Here is a 25,876-nt window from a genome sequence, read left to right on the forward strand (position 1 = left end):
CTAGCGCGCTAATTCAGCTATCGAGGCCCTAAAACACTACCGAACTACTAAATATTCAAAGTTCTACGTTCCTCTCTATCATCTAGCACCACTTAACGATGGAAAAAATATAAAATCGCTTCGCTTCTTGGAGGTAATTGTTTCAAAACGGCAAAAAAATGAATATGTACATGAGTTATTATGACTTTTTGACTAGCTTAGACCTGATAGTGCTGAACTATTTGATTGGATTCTGAGATATCGCAACCGGTTGTTAAAAAAAAAGCCAAATAATTTAGCAAAATGGATCCCACCTAGTCAAAAGCGCTCAATCATTTTAAGTTATGCAGCTGTTCATTTTTCTCACAGCGCAGAAGAAGTCACCATGGATTGACCGAGTGTCTGCCGTCCCGCCCTTCGTCGATGTTTAAACCCATTCCTACTCGTGTCTTGTTTTGTTTTTTTAACGTGTGTTGTCGTTTTTAGGCTCGTGTGTGTGAGTGAATGTGCGTCTACGCTTGGTGTGTGTTTTTATTCGTTGTTTTTTTTTCAGCGTGCCGTCCCCCTAAACCCCGCCCCCCCCCCCCCGCCGCCGCGCCTCCCCCTTCCGGCGCCGCTTTATGTGTAGGCGTTGAGGCGTTCTTTGGAGCGCGTGGAGTGGATGTCGTGCAGCTCTTGCTCCTCCTTGGACTTGATGTCTTCGTACTTCTGCATTCGGCTGGCGTCCTTCAGGTAGCCCCAGTTAGCGGCCAGGGCCATCAGGAAGTGCACCTGCGAGGGGCGGGCGGGGGAGCAGATGGAGCAGAGATTTAGGCCAAACAACAAACACGGGCCCGTTAATATCCCTCTCAGGACATTGTAAAGGTGAAACAATTATGAAAAAAAATAGACGTATCAATTAGATTTTTGCTGTAGATTACTGCCTGGAAAAAAAAATATTGCACATTTTCTGTGATTTTGTGTTTTCATACACACTACAAAAAGTAAATATCAAGCATTGCCTTAAATGACTTGAATTGAGGAAATGTTTCTTGTTTTGAGCGGTTTTCACTCATTTAGACACTTTTCCTGATCGGACCGAGTTTACTTTGCTTGTTTGAGGACATTTCAGACCAGTTCTAGGGTAAATCTCGCTTGAAATAAGAAAGTCAAATTGCCAATGAGATAAGAACAATTTTCTTGCCCCATTGGCAAAGAAAATGACCTGAAATAAGGACGAAATGTATCGAAACGAGTCAGAAACATCTCAGAACAAGTGAAATAATCTAGGACAAATGCCCAAGAACTTCTTAACTAGTCAAAACAACAAAAAATTGGATTATTATGCTCAAATTGAGATGTTTATACTGATCTAGTTAAATACTTGTTGCAGTGTAGGACGTAAAAACTGCCTATATTATCAGTGACAAATTATTATTAAAGGCAGTTTTAAGTTTATAGTTTTATTTTGTTAGTTACAAAATGTGTTCAGAGGAGGTTTTTCGATCTTGTTTAGATTTTGAATAAGCTATTTAGAAGTGAAAAAATCTGTAAAAAAAGAAAAAAAGCTCAATATATCAGACTAGCCATACATTGTACCTAATTTAGTACACAGTATATAAGTATAATTATGTGGGTAACACTTTATTTTACACTAACACATGTATCTGCCCTGTAACAATCTGTAATAGCTTGTATCTATGTAGTACATACACAATGGAATAATGAGTATTAGTACTTTGCAGGTACATAATGTAATAAGACATAAGACCTTTAGGATTTAAAGGGATGTTTCAGGATTTTTGACATAGGGCCTCATTTCCTTGTTATCCAGAGTGTTGCTGGTACCTGGAGATATTTTTTTTTGTAATACATGCAGTTCTTATGTTTGAAGGGCTTCGTGGCGCTAGGCTAGTGCAAGGCTATGGTATCAGCTAGCCTGCATTAAAAACAGTGTGACCCGCTCCACAAAGCACCTGAGGCAAATCACTTAAAACACCAGACTAACCATATAAATGTCTCATGCACCACTTTATATGCCGTTTGAATAAGTCTGAACACAGAACTCGCTCGAGGATGTGGAGGCACTGATATAGCTGTCTTCTTAAAGTGACTGTGTAATATTTCTTATTTTTGTTGTTTGTTATATTGCGTCCCTCTGTCTCTTTGGACCTCGAGTCTGCAATAAAGCCGAATTGAATTCAATGTATCAAGTGTAGTATAAAAAAAAAAAGTGTTACCGATCCCTCTGAGAAAACCGAACAATTGTTAAAAACAAGACAGGAAAGTGTGGAGTCAGAAGGAGCTCCTCCAGTGGAGACGTGGTATGTAAACCTCCTCTTGAAAAACCTTTTGCAACGCCTGTGCCATATTAAGCGTCATCTCGGTTGCCTTTCATGCAACACGTGGATACCAAACATTTTGTGAATGCGTGGGAAACTGGCCAGTGCACCGTGCTAAGGGATTGAACGACCTACACATCTCAGTATGGACCACCCTGTGTTTTGTCACTGTGTCTCGTCGAAACATTGAGAATATTGCTATGAACAATACTAGATGCTTAATGCCACCAAATGAACTATCTATAATGGAAATCTCAGTAATCGCCACCCGCCAAAACCAAATCCATTCTCTCCTCTATATCATTGTCGTCACTTTTTATTTCCTTATGTGTTTTTGTCACTTTTTTATTACTTTTTTGCTGCTCTTCTGTCACTTTTTTGCTGGATTTTTGTAATTTTTTTGCTGGATTTTTGTCTTTTTTTTGCTGGATTTTTCTCTTTTTTTTGCTGGATTTTTGTCTTTTTTTCTGCTGGATTTTTGTCTTTTTTTGCTGGATTTTTGTCATTTTTTCCCACTGGATTTTTGTCATTTTTTCTGCTGGATTTTTGTCTTTTTTTCTGATGGATTTTTCTCTTTTTTTTCTGATGGATTTTAGTCTTTTTTTCTGATGGATTTTTGTCGCTTTTTTGCTGGATTTTAGTCTTTTTTTCTGCTGGATTTTTGTCTTTTTTCTACTGGATTTTTGTCATTTTTTCTGCTGGATTTTGTCTTTTTTTTGCTGGATTTTAGTCTTTTTTTCTGCTGGATTTTTGTCATTTTTTCTGCTGGAATTTTGTCTTTTTTCTGCTGGATTTTTGTCACTTTTTTGTTGAGTTTTTGTCATTTTTGTCGCTTTCTTTGAGTCACTTTTTAGCTTTTTTTGTTGCGCTTACATCCTCATTTTCTTCTCGTTTTTTGCCTCTGTTTTGAAGAAGCTTTCAGATTTGCAGAATTTGGAGAAAACATGTTCCGGTGGGAGTTAAGAGGTTAAAGCGCGTAATAACAAATCTTCATTCTTCAATAACGCATCCGTCGCAATAACAAAAAACACGGATGATTCCCGTAACTAAGAACCTTCATCTGGGACTCTCCTCCAGAGTAATATTAGCTCCGGCTCCGTGAGACATTCTGACCTCATTAAATTATAAAACCAATACACAAACCTATTGATTTACTGTTGCGACGCACGAGCGGCTGCTTTTGAATTGATTTGTTGTTGTCAATCTCTTAAATGCACCGTGCCGTTGTATAAGACGACGCTCATTACTTAAGACATTCCAGGAAAATCATTTTATAAGCTCGATCGATGCGAGTTTAAAGCCGTCCAGTTAAATGAATAGGTACAGTTGGTAAAGGAGTGATCGATACGTCCGAGCATTGATAGATCTGACTGGAAACAAAGGCCGGCGGGGATGATCCTGTGGGAGCGTTAGGGCTGGACTAATGCCCTGTAGGGACATTTTTAGGGAAAGTTTACTGCGGGTTCGTCATACGTCATCTCTCATTCAGCCCTCCTATGAGAAAATGGCGGTCCCCAGACTAAATATAACTTGTGATATCTAGTCTGGCGATAACCAGGCTAGTAAGATACCAGAGAAAGCACATGGTTGTATATCAGAGTGGTTCTCAACCAGTGGGTCGTGACCCTAAAGTGAGTCAATGGACCATTTTCAGAGGATTGCAAAGCCTTTGACCAAGTCCCTGTGGATAAACTATTCTGATGGTTTCTGGAAATCAGAATGATATTGAGAAATGAGAAAAAACAGAAATACTATAGTTTAGGACAGTGATTCTTAAGCTTCTTTGTATCACTCTTTCATTTAAAGCAGAACTAAGTAATTAATACCCCTAGAGGCCATAAGCGCAACTGCAGGTGTCGTAGCAAGTAACTACTTTTTAACGCATTAATTGTCTTGGAGAGTAAATACTACGCTGACAGAAAAGGCGAAGGGACAGAGGGATATTATTCATCCAATTACACAATGGAAATATTTGTTTTCACTCAAACTTGGCTGTAAATACTGTTTAAAGTGACGTTAGCCCGCAGTTAGCTTTGCCCGTTAGCCTGTTAGCTTCTTCTTCGTGATTCTATTAGTGTGTATTGGTGACTCCGGTCCGGTGGCAGTCAAGTTGCAAACATGGTTTTCTGGCCAGAGACACCAGGGGGCGATGAAAGACCCTCCAATCATCCCATAAACACTTGTGTTACCCCCACAGGGACTACGGACATTACTTAGTACTGCTTTAAAGTTATAAGAGAAAAGGATTCAGTTTTATCTTCTTGGAAAAATCACAATTACCCCCGAGAAATGCGTTTCTCTGGTTGGGAACACAGTAAAACAGGGTCAAAATGTCCTTAAAGTTTCATTTCAGTGAAAATTAACATTTTTATTTTTGTCATAAAGCATTAAAACTGGGTTCCTGAGCCTCACCATTTGAGAACTACGGTGGTCTAGGTCGGGGGGGTCCAAACTTTTTCATTGAGGGCCACATATTGAAGTGTATACGGTGTGGAGAGCCACAGATCGAGGTCAGAGAAGTGAAAAGTGTGTTTAGCAGAGTTTTAATCCTTGTCCCACACCTTTATTTAGCTTGGAAGCTTAAAACCAGCTTATTCCCACAATAAAAAAAATGTTTTTGAGGTTGTAGTTGAGCAGAATTATGAAACCTTCAGTAAAAAGTACCATCTCTGGAGATATTTTGCCAATTCAACAAGAAGCCCGAGGGCTGCATTTGGTCCGCTCTTTGGGAACCCCTGGTCTCGGTCATTTCCATCTGCCAAATCCAACTAGTGGACACTTGTGGTATTGCAAAATGACAGGCTTCACTTGCTGCCTAACTTTTAAAGTTGCTGTGTTGCTGCTGGACAGTTATTTTAAAGGGATATTTCAGGATTTTTGACACAGGGCCTCATTTCCTAGTTATCCAGAGTGTTGCTGATTTCTGGAGATATTTTTTTTGTAATTCATGCAGTTCTTATGTTTGAAGAGTTTCGTGGCGCTAGGCTAGTGCAAAGCTAGCGCATTTCTATGGTATCAGCTAGCCTGCATTAAAAACAGCCTTACGCACTTCACTAACAATATAAATGTCTGTGTCCATAGAATAATGTTTGGAATATAACCGACCTGCATCACATGACTATTTTATCGTTTTAGCTAAATGTATAGTTTGGTTTCACTTGATTTTATTATATTTATTTATTTTTTTATTCCTATATTGCCGATTTTATGTGCAGCACTTTGGAAACACTTGTTTATAAAATGTGCTATATAAATAAAGTGGATTGGATTGGATTGAATGATCGCATTTTGAGGGACTATTTTCTAGCAGATCACTCCGCCGCCGCGTAGCTTATACAACCACGAAGCTGATGCTGCTCAAAGATAAGTTCTTTTAAATGCAAAATGGTTAAAATTACTCTATGGACACAGACTTTTATATGGTTAGTCTGGTGTTGTAAGTGATTTGCCTCAAGTGCTCTGTGGAGCGGGTCACACTGTTTGTAATGCAGGCTAGCTGATACCATAGAAATGCACTAGCCTTGCACTAGCCTAGCGCCACGAAACTCTTAAAACATAAGAACTGCATGAATTACAAAAAAAAATATCTCCAGAAATCAGCAACACTCTGGATAACTAGGAAATGAGGCCCTGTGTCAAACATCCTGAAACATCCCTTTAAGTGCTCCCAGAGGCTTTCTACATTTCAACAAACCCTTGGTCGAGCTTAATACTGTATTAGAGAAACAACCTTTAAGTCACGTTTATAGATGCGTTTTCTCTCTCACATGAAACACATTTTGCTAAAGCGTTGATGATGTTTAAGGTCTGTTCTCACCATGGCAATGACAGCGGCTCCTGCGCCGGCCAGAGCGCACACAAACAGGTGGAAGGTCAGGTCCAGCTGGGGAGAACAAGTGTTAGTCCACAGCCACTTTTCTGTATTTGGATGGAAACATTGTGACTTTCGTGTGGCACCTCGTTGGAGTCGCACATCTTCAAGAATTTCTCGGATCCTGTGCACACTTTCCTGTCCTCGGAGATGGTCACGGCCCCTGGAACACACACAGTAACGTACAATAGTAAGTGTTTTATTGTCAAAACAGGAAACACTGGGCTTAAAGCAACCGTAAAGTCTCATTGTACGACATTAGGACTGAAAATAAACATCATTTGGGCATCTCAGCACTGATATTTCCGCAATTTAAAAGTCAGACACTGTCGTACGGAGTGAGAATCTTGATTTTGAATCGGTCCGGAGCTCCCTCTGCAGGCGGCGATGTGAATGACATGCACCCAGGGATGGATTGTGGGCTGTGATAATGAAGGGGACAAGAAGCATAAACAACCAAAGTGATGAAAAAGCATCTCCAGCAGGTCACGAGGGAACAATATTAAAGTGGAAGTCCATACGATGGCAAAACGTGGAGCGAAACAGAGAGAAATGTCAAGAGTAAACGGTTCATCTCCTTTTCCCCTAATCTCCTGAATGGACCTGAACGTCTCATTGGTCCACTTGTAGTCCTGCAACGCTCTGAATAGTTGAGATCAGCAAATGCAGGCACTTTAGAATATACTTCGTTAGGGCTGTGCAATTAATCGAAATTCGATTACGATTTCGATTACAACAGTAAACGATAACAAAATTAGCATAATCGCAAAAAAACTATTATAATATTTTTTTTCAAAAGATTATTTTTTTTAATATATATATTTTTTTTCAATATATATATATTTTTTTTCTAATTTTACATTTTTGGATTTTTGTCACTTTTTTGATGGATTTTTGTAATTTTTTTGATGGAATTTTGTCACTTTTTTGCTGGATTTTTGTCTTTTTTTTTGCTGGATTTTTTTCACTTTTGCTGGATTTTTGACATTTTTTTGCTGGATTTTTGTCTTTTTTTATGGATTTTTGTCTTTTTTTTGCTGGATTTTTGTCTTTTTTTTTGCTGGATTTTTGTCTTTTTTTTAAATGGATTTTTGTCATTTTTTTTGCTGGATTTTTTTCACTTTTGCTGGATTTTTGTCATTTTTTTGATGGATTTTTTAAAGGCAACAAATAATCGTTTGAATAATCGTGATTTCAATTATGACAAAAATAATCGTGATTATTATTTTTTCAATAATCGAGCAGCCCTATACTTCGTGTAACTTAATGCAGGCTCAGCATTCGAAAGGCTAACGGGCTAGCTTCCTGTTGACCGGTGTAGGGTAAAGACTTCCTGTCCACATTTTAACGTGAACTAGGAATAAAATATGATTTAAAAAACAGAAGAAACTTAAATAAACGTCAAGCCGAGTTGGTTTCATAATAATTAGTTCACGATTCTGGTGCTGTTTCCCCATTTGTTAGCGTCAAATTAGCGTTAGCCTTTCGCTTCCAGGCTAAAACAGCTACAGTTATAAACACAGACGTCTCTTACAGTTAAGTATTCACATCCTGAGTAAAGTTTTGAATGCGTTTTGAGTAATTACTGTCTAACAGCTGCTTGTTTTCTGCCATGTTCTGTTTATTTATTTATTTGTTTTAACAAGACACGACAAACTCTCCACAGGAATAAAAGTCTCACTTCCCGGAGCGCAGCATGAGAAAGAGATTTCACTTTAAAATATGCTTAAAAGCTCCAAATGTGTCTCTGTTACATCGTGCAGACTTTCTGTGTGAGAGGAACAGTTTTAGTCCAGTCAGAATCTGCTCCAGAGGGAATTGGACACTAGATGGCGGTGATCAGGTGTTTCTTTCACATTACATCATGGTTTTGGTTCAGGTTAACCTCTTAACACCCGCCAAAACCAAAGCCATTCTCTCTCCGCTGTGCCATTGTCGTCACTTTTTATTTCCCTTAAGTGTTTTTGTCACTTTTTTATTACTTTTTTTTTGCTTTTTTTATTCTGCTGGATTTTTGTCTTTTTTTGCTGGATTTTTGTCTTTTTTTGCTGGATTTTTGTCTGTTTTTGCTGGATTTTTGTCATTTTTTCTGTTGGATTTTTGTCTTTTTTTTGTTGGATTTTTGTCATTTTTTCTGCTGGATTTGAGTCTTATTTGCTGGATTTTTGTCTTTTTTTGCTGGATTTTTGTCATTTTTTCTGCCGGATTTTTGTCTTTTTTTTTGCTGGATTTTTGTCTTTTTTTTGCTGAATTTTGGTCATTTTTTCTGCTGGATTTTTGTCATTTTTTGCTGGATTTTTGTCTTTTTTCTGGTGGATTTTTGTCTTTTCTTTTGCTGGATTTGAGTCTTATTTGCTGGATTTTTGTCATTTTTTCTGCTGGATTTTTGTCTTTTTTTTGCTGGATTTTTGTCTTTTTTTGCTGTATTTTTGTCATTTTTTTGCTGGATTTTTGTCATTTTTTTGCTGGATTTTAGTCTTTTTTTGCTGGATTTTTCTCACTTTTTTGTTGAGTTTTTGTCATTTTTGTCGCTTTTTTAGGTCACTTTTTAGCTTTTTTTTGTTGCGCTTACATCCTCATTTTCTTCTCGTTTTTTGCCTGTTTTGAAGAAGCTTTTAGATTTGGAGAATTTGGAGAAGGGTGGGAGTTAACAGGTTAAAAGAGAAAATAAACAATGGCATCTGCATAAAGTCACATGCATTTTACAGGACCCTAAACGCTGCTCACTCTTTCCTGACACTAATTTGGTATTTTTAGCTTTTTAACCATAATTACAAATGCGAACGTACGAGGCGGATATTCCAGCCCGTCCTGGTCTCTGTGGAGCTTGACATTTGGAGGATGACTGTGTTGGGAGATGGGACGCCGGCCCGGGTCGCGCTGTGGCATTTGGAGCGCCCACACAGGTTTCCATAGACTCTGCCAGTTTGGTGCTTTTGGTGTGCTGCCACAGAACCGCATTACACCCAAAATATGATCCGGGACCAGCTGATGCCAGCCCGCGCAAAGGTGCAATGAGGCCACGGTTGTAGGTTTTGCTTTATGTAACCGGGAAAATGCTCATGGATTCAACTCAAAGATGAATGAATACTTCCATTGATAAAGTGAATTTAATCTTATTCAATAACGTACCGAGCACCTTAACCTCTTACCACCCGCCTGAACCAAATGCATTCTGTCCTCTTTTGGCTGTGTAACACCTCATTTGAAAGCTAAGACCCACAAAACGGATCTTTTTCCTCGCGTTGTTGCTGTGTTGTGTCATCTTTTGTATGTTTTTTTTTTTTTTTTATTATTATTTTTGTCACATTTTTGTTGAATTTTTGTTGAATTTTTGTTGAGTTTTTGTCACATTTTTGTGACATTTTTGTTGAGTTTTTGTGACATTTTTGTGACATTTTTGTGACATTTTTGTTTAATTTTTGTCACTTTTTTGTTTAATTTTTGTCACATTTTTGTTTAATTTTTGTCACATTTTTGTTGAGTTTTTGTCACATTTTTGTTGAATTTTTGTCACATTTTTGTTGAGTTTTTGTCACATTTTTGTTGAGTTTTTGTCACTCTTTGGTTGAGGTTTTGTCACATTTTTGTTTAATTTTTGTCACATTTTTGTAGAATTTTTGTTGAGTTTTTGTCACATTTTTGTTGAGTTTTTGTCATATTTTTGTTTAATTTTTGTCACATTTTTGTTGAGTTTTTGTCACATTTTTGTTGAATTTTTGTCACTCTTTGGTTGAGTTTTTGTCACATTTTTGTTGAGTTTTTGTCACATTTTTGTTGAATTTTTGTCACATTTTTGTTGAGTTTTTGTCACATTTTTGTTGAATTTTTGTCACATTTTTGTTGAGTTTTTGTCACATTTTTGTTGAGTTTTTGTCACATTTTTGTTGAGTTTTTGTCACATTTTTGTTGAATTTTTGTCACATTTTTGTTGAGTTTTTGTCACATTTTTGTTGAGTTTTTGTCACATTTTTGTTGAGTTTTTGTCACATTTTTGTTGAATTTTTGTCACATTTTTTTTTGAATTTTTGTCACTCTTTGGTTGAGTTTTTGTCACATTTTTGTTGAATTTTTGTCACATTTTTGTTGAGTTTTTGTCACATTTTTGTTGAATTTTTGTCACATTTTTGTTGAGTTTTTGTCACATTTTTGTTGAGTTTTTGTCACATTTTTGTTGAGTTTTTGTTGAATTTTTGTCACATTTTTGTTGAATTTTTGTTGAGTTTTTGTCACATTTTTGTGACATTTTTGTGACATTTTTGTTTAATTTTTGTCACTTTTTTGTTTAATTTTTGTCACATTTTTGTTTAATTTTTGTCACATTTTTGTTGAGTTTTTGTCACATTTTTGTTGAATTTTTGTCACATTTTTGTTGAGTTTTTGTCACATTTTTGTTGAGTTTTTGTCACTCTTTGGTTGAGGTTTTGTCACATTTTTGTTTAATTTTTGTCACATTTTTGTAGAATTTTTGTTGAGTTTTTGTCACTCTTTGGTTGAGTTTTTGTCACATTTTTGTTGAGTTTTTGTCATATTTTTGTTTAATTTTTGTCACATTTTTGTTGAGTTTTTGTCACATTTTTGTTGAATTTTTGTCACTCTTTGGTTGAGTTTTTGTCACATTTTTGTTGAGTTTTTGTCACATTTTTGTTGAATTTTTGTCACATTTTTGTTGAGTTTTTGTCACATTTTTGTTGAATTTTTGTCACATTTTTGTTGAGTTTTTGTCACATTTTTGTTGAGTTTTTGTCACATTTTTGTTGAGTTTTTGTCACATTTTTGTTGAATTTTTGTCACATTTTTGTTGAGTTTTTGTCACATTTTTGTTGAGTTTTTGTCACATTTTTGTTGAGTTTTTGTCACATTTTTGTTGAATTTTTGTCACATTTTTTTTTGAATTTTTGTCACTCTTTGGTTGAGTTTTTGTCACATTTTTGTTGAATTTTTGTCACATTTTTGTTGAGTTTTTGTCACATTTTTGTTGAATTTTTGTCACATTTTTGTTGAGTTTTTGTCACATTTTTGTTGAGTTTTTGTCACATTTTTGTTGAGTTTTTGTTGAATTTTTGTCACATTTTTGTTGAATTTTTGTTGAATTTTTGTCACATTTTTGTTGAATTTTTGTCACTTTTTGGTTGAGCTTTTTGTCACTTTTTGTTGAATTTTTGTTGAATTTTTGTCACGTTTACATCCTTGTTTTCTTCTAATTTTTTGTGGCTATTTTGTTGCTTTTTTCCCCAAGAGGCTTTTTGATTAGGGTAAAGCCAAACTGGAGAAAACAGGATGTGTTCAGGTGGGAGTTTAGAGGTTAATGTGTTTTGATTTTCCACTGCTGCCTTTGAATATTTAGTTTAATTGCTTCAACATGTCTGCATTTCTCAAGATCAAGACACTTCACGCTTTTATCTCGTCTCTTTTTCGATCAATCAAAATATATTTTATAAAAGTGCTTTTCACTATTTTCTTGTGATCCCTTTGCATAAAACAACACGTTTCACAGACTCAAAATTGTGCCAAATTCAGGCTTCGAGGCCTTTAACAGGTAGAAATAACAGCTCACATAACTCTGAATCAATAACTCTCCAATGGCTCCTGGTGAAAAATCAGAATTGATTTTACTAAGTTAGTTTGGCACAGGTGGTAGAGCAGGTCATCTCGTGATCGGAAGGTCATGGGTTCAAATCCCAGCTCCTGAATATGCCTCCAGTGTCTGTGTACACTGGTGTATGGATGAGAGAGTGAATGGCTGACTGTTCCTTAATGTAAAGCGCTTTGATAAAGGTAGAAAAGCACTTTATAAGAGTCCATTTACCATTTGTTTTAGTTGCCAAATCTAGAATTACATTCCTATTATTAATATTTAATTTGATTGTCCGCCTCATGGAGCTTCTCCCGCACGAGAAAAGCACTTTGACTGTGAACTTTCACTGAACCTCACATGTTTTCAGTCTCTTATTTTTATTTTTATGTAGCTTTAATTAGACACAAAGGAGTGGCACATACAAAAGAAGAGTTTTTTCTAGGCTTGTTGTACAATGTGGCTACGCTAGTTCCTCTGAGCTGAAGCTGTGGGCGCTAGTACTTCCTGTTCGTATTCATTTCCATTAAGATGAGCTCAGACCAGTAAGTTCCTGGTAGAAATATTTCCATATATGTTTGTGAGGATCAGGGAGTTTGTCTTGAAGCTAAAGGCTAATTTAACCTCTTAACTCCCGCCTAAACCGAGAGGATCTTTTTTCCTCACGTCATCACATTTTTTTTCCATCATTTTTGTCACTTTTTTGTCATTTTTTGGTCACATTTTTTTTTTTGGTCATTTTTTCGTCAATTTTTTATCACATTTTTATCACATTTTTGTCATTTTTCGTCAATTTCTTGTGACATTTTTGTGACATTTTTGCCACTTTTTCATCAATTTTTTGTCCCTTTTTTGTCAATTTTTTATCACATTTTTGTAATTTTCTTGTCACATTTTTGCCATTTTTTTGTCACATTTTTATCACATTTTTGCCATTTTCTTGTCATTATTTTGTCACATTTTTGTCATTTTTCGTCAATTTCTTGTGACATTTTTGTGACATTTTTGCCACTTTTTCATCCATTTTTTGTCCCTTTTTTGTCAATTTTTTATCACATTTTTGTAATTTTCTTGTCACATTTTTGCCATTTTTTTTGTCAAATTTTTATCACATTTTTGCCATTTTTTTTGTCATTATTTTGTCACATTTTTGTCATTTTTCGTCAATATTTTTGTCAATTTCTTGTGACATTTTTGTGACATTTTTGCCACTTTTCCATCATTGTTTCCGTCGAGACAATGTGCTCGGTTCAGGTGGGAGTTAAGCGGTTAATGCATTACACCACTTGAAATAGTGCCTTTATATATATTCTTTTATAGCATGTTAGCCTTTAGCTTCAAGACAAACTATCAATCCTTCATGATCACAGGCGTCTCTGATCTGAACTTCATGATTTGAACACAGTAAATGATCGTCTACCGGGAACTCACCGCCCACAACATAATCTTTAGAAAATATGATGATTATTCCAGGAAAAGAAAACAGACAGGAAGTCCAGGCGCTCACACCTTCAGGTCAGAGGAACTAGCATAGCCACACCGTGCAACAAGCCAATTAGGTGGCACAAAATAGCATGTTTTATTTTCCAGTTTGCACTTGCTATTTAGCCCCTGTCTCGATAAACGAGCCCCTCGGCCTCCTGGTGGTTCCCAGAGTCAACACTAAACACACAAATGCAGCTAAAACGTGGAACAGTCTTCACGTGGATGTGAGACAGGCCTGAACCGTGACAATGTTCAAATCCAGGCTGAAAACAGTGAACGTATCATATCTGCCCTCATGCTTTTTACATACAGTTTTATGTTCACGTATGGATTGATTTGATCTGTTTTCATAAACTTTCCTCGCCACGACCGCTCAAAAGCTTGGTGTCACCCAGGCCAGTTCTACAGCTTCTCTAAATCAGCAGTTTTCATCAGCGCTGTATAATCGCACAAGGGTTTTCTAATCATCAAATACCCTTTAACACAAAGTACCATTAGAACCTGTGAACGCATATGTAGGAATTCCATTAAAAAGCCCCCGTTTCCAGCTAGAAGAGGCATTCACAACATTAACAATGTCTACACTGTATTTCTGATTCATTTAATGTTATAATTGAATAAAGCAGTTTTTTCTTTCAAATACAAGGGCATTGTAAGTGACCCCAAACGTTTGAGCGAGAGTGTATGTCTGAAGATTTGAGTCTCATTAACCTTTTTAACCTGAGTTACTATATATATACTATACTACATCCACACGAAGACAAGATGGAGGATAGATGAAGAATAGGCAGCCGTCTGGAGGTCTTATACAGGAGAAGTTTATTTACCACCGGTGCGGGACCCGGAGACATGAACTCGAGACACTGCTCTAGTCCTACCATTCCAGTCTGTCTATACTTCCACAGAAGAGAGATAAATACCCTCTCAGAGCGTCAGACTGATACACAAGCAACATTCAGTGGCTGAGAGTCTGAGCACCACAGTCAAGGCTCTGACAGAGAGAGTCCGACTTTACAGCTTGACCCAGTACGATAAATAGCGATGTAATCTTATCCTCTAACGATAAGGTCAGTAGATTATGGACAACAGACACCACTCTGGAGCCGTTTTAGTAAAAGTTGCGGAGACGTCGTAACAACGGACCCACGTAAACGGCGTTTTGAGATCTTTCCACTTTGGAAGCTGGTTTGGAAAATGTTCGTTTACAGACCCACAAAACGGGCTGGAATGGACGATACTCTGGACTGATAAAATATCTTTGTGTTTGGTCCTCAGCTTGACTTCGTGTGGACAGGGCCCTTACCTCTCGTGCTGCCCATTGCTGATATTTATATCATTTGTTTCCCTTGGCATAACAAAGCCTTACAGATCACACCTGAAGGACTATCTAAACCTTCTGTGGAAGCAAAGTCAGACTCGAATGACCGGGTCCTGTAAATAAACTTCTCCTGTGTTGGACATTCAGCGGCTCCTGCTTCTCTTAGGAGAACATCAGAAAGGCTCATGAAAGGCTCATGAAAGGCTCATGAAAGGCTCATGAAAGGCTCATGAAAGGCTCATGTGCCACAGGACTCGGGCCGCTCCGTCTTGCAGATCCACCTGGTTTCACCCTGTCCTGCCCGGGGACGGCTTAGGTGCCGAGAACACGGATGAACCTTACCGAACTGGCGCAGGTCGAGGCAGAGGTTGGCGCCCTCCACCACGCTGGTGTTCTGGCACATGGACCACACGTTGAAGTACATGAAGACGGGCAGAGAGGTGAAGGCAGTGACGCCCAGCCACACCAGGAAGAACAGGTAGGCCAGGAACATCAGCTGTGGACGACAGAGGAGAGAGACAGAGCGTGAATGTGCGACGAAGAGGAGAAGAGGCAACAGTACAGTTATAAGGACAGGAGATCTATGTGCTCACGCCACATGCCTTATCACGTCTGATCTCAGAAGCTATGGTCGGGCCTGGTAGTAGAGAGATGACATATTCGTCATGTGGCAACAAATAAAATTTTCTATTGTGGCCACGCCCTCTGACAAACCGGAAGTCCGCCATTTTGACAGAAAGTCTGGAAAAAGCTGAGGTGTGCATTTTAACAAACTCCTCCTGGGGCGTTTCACCAAATGAGCTCCAAATCGCTCCAGCTCATCTCCAGATGTGGGGCATCAAAAGCTATAACATTTGTGTCATGTTTTACGGTTTGTTTGCGACGAAGAATTTTGCGATTCATCGTAAACTAATAATTGCTCCCATTCGCTTAAAGGGACTATAAGGAGTTTAAAAATGTTAAAATTAAGTATTTTCCTCCCCCTACATGTTTCAGCCATGTCCTAATATGTAGAATTATGATGTTCACCATAACTGCCTCTAAAATCCTGTACGGTCACTCAAAAATGTGTCACTTCGGCCCGAATTGCCGTCATGCACGAGCTTAATATAGAAGGTGCAGTTACACATATGGCCTGAGGTGGCAGTAGTGAGTATAAAATGGCGAACTTGCTTCCAGCCCCTTTAAAATTGGAAACATACATTTTATTGACCTTTCACCCCCGGACACAACAAATGTGAAAAAGTGACATTGGGTGCAGAAGAAAAAATGCATTATGGGAAAAAAAAATGGTTTCTCGGAAATTGATGAAATTCGGCACAAAAATAGTTGATGGCGTCCCGATCAAAAAAGCCAATGAGACCCATATCGTATTTTGTACGGTGTTGCCATGGGGACGCCCGGGGCCCCACATGTTATTCTAATAGGATCACATTATACACAATTACAGGGTGCTAGCGCCCTCTGTCAGGAGCTTGTGGACAGTGGTGATGGAAGTACGGCCCGTTAGGGAGGACCAATGCTGCTTGTGAAAGTATTTTTGTACTTAAAGGTCCTATAGGCGCATTGAGTTGCATTGTTTACGAAATGCGCGGTATAAATAAAGTTGCCTTGCCTTGCCTTGCCTATACCTGATTTTTTTGTCATTACAAACAATGACAGAAGAAGCCTCTCAATTAATATCAAGCTCATTCCTAACTTTCCCAACAACAACAGAAATCGACAAACTCTGTAGAATACGAGCTTGCAAGTCCTGGCAGGCCCATGAAATTGATACAAATGCTTTATAATTAGATACGCAGTGTTTTGTCTCCAAAAGTCTGAAATTGCAATAAAGAGCGCAAAACAACTTTGATTCTACTGTTCCAAACAAAATGCAAGTATAGTGCCTTTAAGCGTTTAGCAGGGGATACGTATTTTATAAAGATGAAGAAACTGAAACTCCACCATCTGAGCCAACATGGTAAGAGATGTATTTGGCACATTGGAAATAATCAATGCACAGATACGTCTCACAAAACCTTCTCAAGGCCAAACTCGAGCCCTCGGAGGACCAGATCTGGCTCTCGGGCCCCACTTTGTTCGCCCCTTGTCTGTATAAATACGCTGACTGGATTGTAAGACGCCTGTTACTGTTTCTCCTCCTCTGTCCTCGCCGTCTCCCTCAGCGGCTGCAGGAACCATTACTTACTGATCTCGCTCTCCGCTCTCTCTCTCTCTAAAAGCTCGTATAGCTATAAACTCCGAGTGTGTGCGCCGGCCGAGCGTCTCCCGGGGGCTGAACTAGAAAGCTCTTCACCGTGTGCGCAAAAAAGGTAAATAACCAAACAGGAAAAGAAAAAAAAGCTCCAGATGTTTGCAGAGGAGGTTTGCTGTGTGAAGTGGACAGTTTTCCTGTTCTCGGGCTCCACTCGATTCAGACGTGACTAAAACATTAGGTTTCAAAACTCCTCTGCATCATTCAGGCTTTTCAAAATAAGACACGGCACCTCAGCACCTATCGATCTGAAACGGTTTGAATTAAGAAAGTACTATGTGGATTTTTGAGTAGGTTTGGAGAAACTTGAAATGAGATTGTCAATGAAACAAGCGTCATGCCACTCATAGGAGATACATTCATGTTTACGCCTAAAATCTCTTAAAGGAACAGGCCATCACATAATGAGATATGTTCTTACCTGAGCTTAGATGAGTTGATGTGTACCTGTCTGGTCAAAGACCAGACAGGTACACATCAACTCATCTAAGCTCAGGTAAGAACTTCATCACAGTGTGGAAAAACGGTGGCCAGTTCCTTTAAATCAAGCATTTTAAGCCAATATCTTATTTAACACCAGCTTCAGCATTGTCTTTGATATCTTTGATGGCATGGGTGTTTTCCTACAGGCACATGTTGGCAAATATGTGAGAAAAAAACTCTTAAAAAACACAATCAATATTTCTGAAACTCAATGGAGAGTTACTGAACCTACTTATTTCACAGATTTATTAGCCAAAAATGCTGCACCTATGGCTAAAAAAAGTTTTATACCATGGTCTGGGTGAATACTGGATTCTGATTGGCTGGTGCATTATTTTGGTATAACCGCACACGTAGTCCGGTAGTTAAATCACTGGGATGTCACTCCGCTGTGGCGTCGCCATAGCAACGCATGACACAGCTGAATCAGATAAAGGCGTAATTAGTGACTGACAGGAACGTATGAGATGGATTTTGTGTTAATTTCAACGTTTTTGGCCAAAACCAAACGTTTGCTAAATGTTTGTAGAGGAGAGTGAGCAGCTAGGTTAGCTACTGTTAATAACATATGAGCTTTACATTTCTATTGAAAACGGTTAAGGCTATTCATCATTTTCAGGCGTACATAAAATGATCCTGCATTGAAGCATATTTGTCTGGATTAGTAAAGTCAAACATAAAAGTTTCAGTTGGGGGGGGGGCCCAGGTGTGAGCGACTCCACCGCAGCTGTTTCCATAAACAGTTGAGCTCGTTGAGCTAGCTAGCTTTAGCTTCAGGTTAAACAGCGTAAAAGGTAAATAACTCCTGCCCAGTGTTTACTTCCAGGGAAAAGAGTTTCCGGGTTAGTCCTGTTGTGTTGTGATTCTGTGCTGATGTTGTGTCGTTGAGCCTGACTGAGATCCTCGTAATAGCTGCGGAGAATGACTCGCTCTGAGACCAGCCTTCAGTGACCGGCTAATAACCCACACAAAATAGTCCCGTAGTCTGGCAGATTTAGTGAGTTTAGTCAATGAAAAACACATTTATTATAAATGTTACGTTTGTGGGACCCTGGTATAAGCGGATTAAACAACGAGGAGCCGCATTAGACGTTATAATGCAGGAGGAACAACACTGTGTCGTGGTGTTCTTGACTCCGCGTCGTGCATTATAACCGTCTAATGCACGGCTCCTCGTTGTTTAATCCTTACCTATTTACTAAAGTCACCACTTCGAGGGTTAGCGTAGCTGCTGCAGCGACTCGGACATTAGCATTTCTCTCCGCCAAACGGATGTAGCAATTTTGGTAAACATTACTTTATAGAAATAGGTACAGCATTGCTTTTGCTAATGGGCCTGATTAAATAAGCAGGTTCATTGTTCAGTAACTCTCTGCTGAGTTTCAGAAATATTGATTGTGGTATTAAAGAGTTTTTTTGTAGTTTCTCGCACATCTGCCGGTCTATGCCAACCCGGGAGTAGAGCTGTGACATCACCACTTAACAAACGTATAGTGAAGGTAAAGTAGGTTTCGGGTGGATTCTACCCAGACCAACGATGTAAATGTCTGTGTCGATAGAATATTTTTTAACCAATTTGCATTTAAAATAGCTTATATTTGAGCCACATCAGATTCGTGGTTGTATAAGCTACGCAGCGGCGGAGTGATCTGCTAGAAAATAGTCCCTCAAAATGCGATCATTCATGTGATGCAAGGTCAGCGATATTTCAAAAAATGATTCTGTCGATTCTATCCGCCTGAGGTGCACTGTGGAGCGGGTCAGACTGTTTTTAATGCAGGCTAGCTGATGCTATAGAAATGCGCTAGCCTAGCAATAGCCTAGCACTAGCCTAGCGCCACTAAACTCTTCAAATATAAGGACTGCATGAATTAAAAAATAACTAGGAAATGAGGCCCTATGTCAAAAATCCTGAAATATCCCTTTAAGATAGTCATTTTTCAGGCTGAATTTATTATATTATCCAAACACATGAGACACGTTTTAAAAGGGAATGTGTGCATTAATTTTAACATGGAAAAAAGCTAAGAAAGAGAACATGATGAATGTATTGACGTGATAATGGCTAATGCCTTTTCGACGCTCTGACTTGCTTTACCGTTTCATGCATTATTGATTGACTCCCGCCACAATCACACAGTCACAGGCTTCAGGCAAAGAGGTTTTCAAACTCTTCACACCAGGCGCCACCTCAGAGTGTAATGGACCGTCCAAGTACCACCAGGCAAAGATCAAAACAGGACCAGACCGAGGCAGAAAAGAGACAGCTGGTGTCAAAGATCTGAAACCAAGTCTCGACCAGAAAACCACCTGAAAAAGTGTCACAGTTTGAGAACCATTGGCTAAGAGAGTTTTCGATTAATGCAGTTTTGGATTGTCTGCATGTGCTTTACATAGATCTGAAAGTGGGTTTGTAGATTATATGGACGAAGCAAAAGGAAAAATAAGACGATGTTGCCTGTGTTCAGACAAACACGTGGAGGTAAGTCTGTGTTCAATAATGACTTAAAGAGGCAAAAACGTTTTAGTGGAAAGTCCATTAGGGAAAGAAACTTCTGGAGCCGGCCCCATTTCCTATTAGGCTTCAGCAGCTAATAGGAAATGGAGCCATCCACGTTTTCACAGTCTATGTATCGCCTTTGTTGTCCTGTCATTCATTTGAGATGAAATTTCGTCAATTCATTCAAAAGATTTTCTGAAATTTAAACTAGATTCAGACTTCTTCAATCTAATGCTGTGTGTGAAATGTCACCTTCATAGGTTAAATTATTGTTAATGAATTACAGTGTAGTTACAGTGAAAAAGTGCATTTTCTCAAATTCATATTCAATCAAATTTTTTCACATGTTTTTCCCCAATTCTCCTAAAATGCGCTTTTCTTTTTTTTTTTTACCCCAATCTGCCCCAAATTTTCACATTAGTTCCCACATTTTTCAAATGTCTCCCAAATTTACCCCAGTTCTTTTAGCATGAAAATGAAAGACAACTGATTGAGTGGCATTTTTATGTAATCATAATCATTGATCAAGAAGATAACAGTTAACATGCACGTACATGTGATAAAACCAGCCAGTGTGGCCCAGTGGCAGCTCTGTCTGTCGAGCTACAGCAGGATTTACTAAAGATCTGCTTCACTCTGAAGACTAAAGTGACACATCAAAGAGGTAACAGAAAACCTTTCTTTGTGATTATTACAGTTTCTCATGTAAACAGAGTCTCAGTCTGAGTCAGTGTTTAAGCTGCTCAAGACGTTAGCATGCTACCTGTTAGCATTTAGCTTCAACCATTGAGCTTCAAGTATCACTTTTTAGGTTCGTTTTGCCAGACACTAAGGTTAGAGATGTTAAAGATCTTTCACCTTTACATGTTTCAGCGCCATCTGCAGGCCGTCATCAGAAGTATCACCGGCGTGCGGTGACGTGTCACTTATCAGCTGTTCTTATGTCCAAGGCGTGACCAGTCTGACGGTCCCGACAGGTCCGACAGACTGGCCACGCCCCCTGACGGTCCCGACAGGTCCGACAGACTGGCCACGCCCCCTGACGGTCCCGACAGGTCCGACAGACTGGCCACGCCCCCTGACGGTCCCAACAGGTCCGACAGACTGGTCACGCCCCCTGACGGTCCCAACAGGTCCGACAGACTGGCCACGCCCCCTGACGGTCCCAGCAGGTCCGACAGACTGGCCACGCCCCCTGACGGTCCCAACAGGTCCGACAGACTGGCCACGCCCCCTGACGGTCCCAACAGGTCCGACAGACTGGCCACGCCCCCTGACGGTCCCAACAGGTCCGACAGACTGGCCACGCCCCCTGACGGTCCCAACAGGTCCAACAGACTGGTCACGCCCCTTGACGGTCCCAACAGGTCCGACAGACTGGTCACGCCCCCTGACGCCCGGTGGATTCAGGGCGACAGGGGGCGTGGTCATTGGAGGAGGGTGTCCCAGGTGTGGGGCAGGAGAAACGCTCCTTCGTCCCGGTTGATGGTGTCCGTGCTCCGTTTCCTGATTTCTATGGCTTCTTTTATCCAGCGTTTGAATTGATTGGTTTCCGATCCAATGACCCGAGCCTCGTCCCAGTCCATGATGTGGTTGTTTCTTTTGGTCCGAAATAGCCGATTTTAAATTCTCCTGTTCTGCCTTTTCTTTTTTTGTTCGTGTGAGTCGTCCCCTTGTTCCTTTTTTCTTATGTAGAAAGGTCGTTCTGTTTCTCCTATGTATGATTTGTTGCATGATTTGCATGGTACATGGTACATACAGGGGGCGTGGCCAGTCTGTCGGACCTGTTGGGACCGTCAGGGGGCGTGGCCAGTCTGTCGGACCTGTTGGGACCGTCAGACTGGTCACGCCTTGGAATTAAGAACAGCTGATAAGTGACACGTCGCCGCACGCCGCTGATACTTCTGATGACGGCCTGCAGATGGCGCTGAAACATGTAAAGGTGAAAGATCTTTAACATCTCTAACCTTAGTGTCTGACAAAACGAACGTACTAGAACACAAGTAGACACAATGAACGTCACGAAGTTCATCGAGCTTCAACACGATAAACACATGTGTGACTCACATCTATGACACTGAGGAAACACTACAGTCTCAGCTCTGACCTCTGACCTCTGACCTCTGTCACATGTTGTATCCAAGGCTAGATGTTTGTGGTTCAGGGCTTTCTCTTAGAGAGGTCAGAAGCTGTTGAAGCTAAATGCTAACCGGTAGCATGCTAGCGTCTTGAGCAGCTTAAACACTGACTGGTTTTTTCACATCTTCTTGAGCAATGATTACGAGTGAATAAAAATGCCACAGTCAATCAATTGTCTTTCATTTTCATCCTGAGAAGAGATACTGTTACATGTAGTATTGCACAATTCTACTTCGGTATTCAAAATGGCCGCCATAACAACAAAAGTCACGTGACTGAAAAGCATGTATAAGCTCACTCTTTGTGAGCAGAATATTTACTGCCCAAACATACAAATAAACTTTAAACTGAAGGCAATCCGAGCTGCTTCTTCAGTGACCGAGAGAAAGGGTCTGACCCGAGTCATCGCTCTGAAACACATCGGAAATTCCAGCCGCGCTTTATATCCGTGGGTTTTTTGGGCGGATTGTCAGATAAAGTTGGCCAGGTTTTGCTGCCGATACCTGGCAACCCTGGCACAAGGTGTAACGCGCTTCACGTTGATTAAAGGTAGCGTCATAATCATCATTTCTTGCCAAGAAACGCTAAAATATCTGGCAACGAGACTTATTTCCGATCCAGGTCTGTTATTAGCGTTTGAGGGGGATTCTTTGCAATTGGTTCAAGCTTCCTCCTTCATTTTGGGGTCTTTACTTGAGGTAAAACATAACCTATTACTGTGCGGATGAGATTTACTCTTCCTTTACTCGCTTGTTTTTTGTAAAAAGTAAATAAAATCACCGATGAAAACACTCTGTGCCCGAGCTGTGACTGTATTGCTAATTATCCCTTAAGCCTGCACACTGTAAATTGTTTAGTCACAGCCACAAAGCTATAAAAGGACGGGCTCCTTTAGTCATATCCCATTGAAGCTTGGCCCGGTTACGTAACAAACACAATGTCACTTTAAAATTAGCCATTACAGTGCAGGAGGCAGAAGAGAGAAAACAGACTCCTGAGCCGCTTATCCACAACAATCACGGAGGGTATTTTTAGTCTCAGCTCCTCCAGGAATCACTGAATGTCGGTCGACGAGGTGAGGAATAATTTGGGGGTTTTGGTTTTCAGAAGCACAAAGGCAGCACTTGTTTAGGTCTTTCATTAACACTCGGTGGTGGTGTGCGCAGTGTGAAGCCACAGCTGTCCTGGGATAGACTGACAGATGCATGGCGGGCCAATCTGTGCCAACCCAATACACCCTCTGAGAATATTCATCTTGTTATGAGTGGTTTTCATCGATTGGACCAAGAATACTCTGGTTTTAAGGTAATCTAGCTTGAAATAAGAAAGTAAAACTGCCAAAGGGACAATACAACACAAACTTGTCCCATTGGCCAAAGACGTTCATCTCAAATGAAGACAAAATGTATTGAAACGAGGGAGAAACGAGTGTTATTATCTGGGTCAAACGTCCACCAGCTAAATCTTAATCTCTTAAAGGGGGGGTATTATGCAAAATGGACTTTTTCAAGCTTTCATCATCATGTTATTATGTCACTCCCTCATTAAAAACATGCCTGAAGTGTTGCCTTGGCACATTCACGTATTTCTGAGTAATCTGTAAAAACTCTGATGGCGGCCATTTTAGGGATAGGTTTGCCTGAGTCCTCCTAGGAACGCCCCCACCTCCTGGAGACGCCTCCGAGCTTTCGTCACCAGCCGAGTAACCAACCACTGCTCCTCAGCAGAACCCCCTCCCCACTGATGCCACAGACAGCGTGTGGAGGGGGCGTGTCTAAAGGCTCAGAGGTTCTTAAAGAGACAGAGGCCTATTTCAAGACATTCACTACAGCCATTTTGAGAGAGACATTTTATACAAGGCAGTTATTCTAATTTACTGCATTTACAGACCAACAGAAGGTTTGCTCATCATTGTAGTGTGATATAGACTGGTGCTATGGGACTGAAAAAAAGCAGAATACCCCCTCTTTAACTCTAACCTGAACCGAGCACATGGCTTTACCCAAATCTAAAAGACATAATCAATCAATCAGCCCTAGTGCCATTGTATGCCAGGCTGATTTTGGGTCCAATTTCAGATGGAGGGCTATTGATAAATAGTGGAGATAAGTTCTCATGATGTTTTTTTTTTTTTTTTTAATTTTTTTTTTTTTTTTCATGTCTTTTAAAGCAGTACTAAGTAACTCTTCCCCCTAGAGGCCATAAGCGCAACTGCAAGTTTCGTAGCAAGTTACAATTTTTTAACTTATTAATTGTCTTGGAGAGTAAATACTACGCTGACAGGAAAGGCGAAGGGAGAGAGGGTTACTGTGCATCCAATTATACAATGGAAATATTTATTTTCACTCAAACCTGGCTGTAAATACTGTTTAAAGTGACGTTAGCCCGCAGTTAGCTTTGCCCGTTAGCATGTTAGCTTCTTCTTCGTGATTACATTAGTGTGTATTGCTTTCTCCGACCCGGTGGCAGTCAAGTTGCAAACGTGGTTTTCTGGTCAGAGACACCAGGGGGAGATGAAAGACCCTCCAATCATCCCATAAACACTTGTATTTCCCCCACAGGGACTACGGGGAGGATTTATTAAGGTAAACACGTTACTTAGTACTGCTTTAAGTTTTCTTTCTTTTTTTTTCGGGTGGGGGGGGTTAATGTTTTTTGTTTTGTTTTGTTGGGGAGGAGGGAGAAAAAAAAAAATCAAAGACCTTTGTTGTAACTTGTTGTTCTGACTTGTCAATAAACAAAAAGTAAAAAAAAAGAAAAGAAAAACATAATCAAAATAGAGACAAAAACGTAGCCAAACGGTGACGAAAAAGCGACAAAAAAGCGACAAAGAAGCAGCAAAGGAGCAACAAAAATATTGTCAAGAAAAAACAAAAAACAACAACAAAAAACTACGAAAACACCAGTTCTGTGGGTCTTAACTGAGGCGTCACACTGGCCTCTCGGCTCTGAGCTCTCCGGTCATGAAGCTTTTTTCGATTTGGGTGAAGCCGAACTGGACAATATGTGCTCGGTTTAACTATAGTCAAAACAACTCACCTTTAAAATATTATGCTTTAGACATTCAAACTTATTTTTTGATCTATGTGATTATCCGAACGAAACCTGGTGTCCAGCACGTCACTCGTTATTATTGTCATTTATTAGACAGTGCACAGTGATGATGATGATGTTTATGTTTACACACGGTTCGAGTCACACGGTTCTGTTGTAGATATTTAAATTTATTTAAACCGCTCAGACCTGGAGCGAACCATCCACGCTTTTATCAGTTCAAGAATTGACTATTGTAATGCCCTTTATTTTGGAGTTTCCCAGTCGTGTCTTAATCGTCTTCAGTTGGTGCAAAATGCTGCAGCTCGTTTTTTAACAAACACACCCAGACGTCAGCACATCACCCCAGTCCTTTTTTCGTTGCATTGGCTTCCAGTTTCTTTTAGAGTTGATTTTAAAATCCTTCTTTTTGTTTTTAAAGCCCTCAATGGTCTTGTCCCTTCATACTTGTCTGAACTTTTAAATGTTCGTGACTCTGGCAGATCCTTGAGGTCGTCAAACCAGCTCTTGCTGGAAGTGCCCAGGACCAAGTCCAAGCACTGGGGTGATCGGTCCTTTTCAGTTCACCCAGACTCTGGAATAAGCTGCCCCCTGATATGCACCATCACTGACTTTGGCCTTTTTAAATCCAGGCTCAAGACGCATTTATTCAGCCTGGCTTTTAACACTATGTAGCACGGCGACACTTTTAGTACATTTTACCTGTTTTATTGTTTGATTGTATGAATGTTTTTAATGGATTTTATGTGGTTTTATTGTAAAGCACTTTGGTCGCCTTGAGTGTTGTAAAGGGCTCTATAAATAAAAATTGATTGATTGATTGATTGATATACTCGCTGCTGCTCCAGAGGGACAAAAGAGCCACTACAAAAGGAAGTTGAAGAGCCGCGGGTT

The 25,876-nt window shown here is 39.7% G+C and overlaps 1 protein-coding gene across 1 annotated transcript in view; it reads right to left on the bottom strand.

The window, feature by feature from the left end:
- Positions 1-567: 567 nt before the first annotated feature.
- LOC306960881 (neuronal membrane glycoprotein M6-a-like) overlaps positions 568-25,876 on the bottom strand; it is a 72,198-nt gene continuing 46,889 nt past the window's right edge. Inside the window, exons 4-7 of the mRNA XM_079553483.1 lie at positions 14,892-15,045; positions 6,258-6,334; positions 6,118-6,183; positions 568-750 (exon numbers count right to left, since the gene is read on the bottom strand). Of these exons, the coding sequence (XP_079409609.1) occupies positions 598-750; positions 6,118-6,183; positions 6,258-6,334; positions 14,892-15,045 (450 nt within the window). The 3' untranslated portion in view covers positions 568-597. The remainder of the gene's footprint in view (positions 751-6,117; positions 6,184-6,257; positions 6,335-14,891; positions 15,046-25,876) is intronic.

This window comes from Gobius niger (genome assembly GCF_951799975.1).
Source record: "Gobius niger genome assembly, chromosome: 3".
Lineage (NCBI taxonomy): Eukaryota > Metazoa > Chordata > Actinopteri > Gobiiformes > Gobiidae > Gobius > Gobius niger.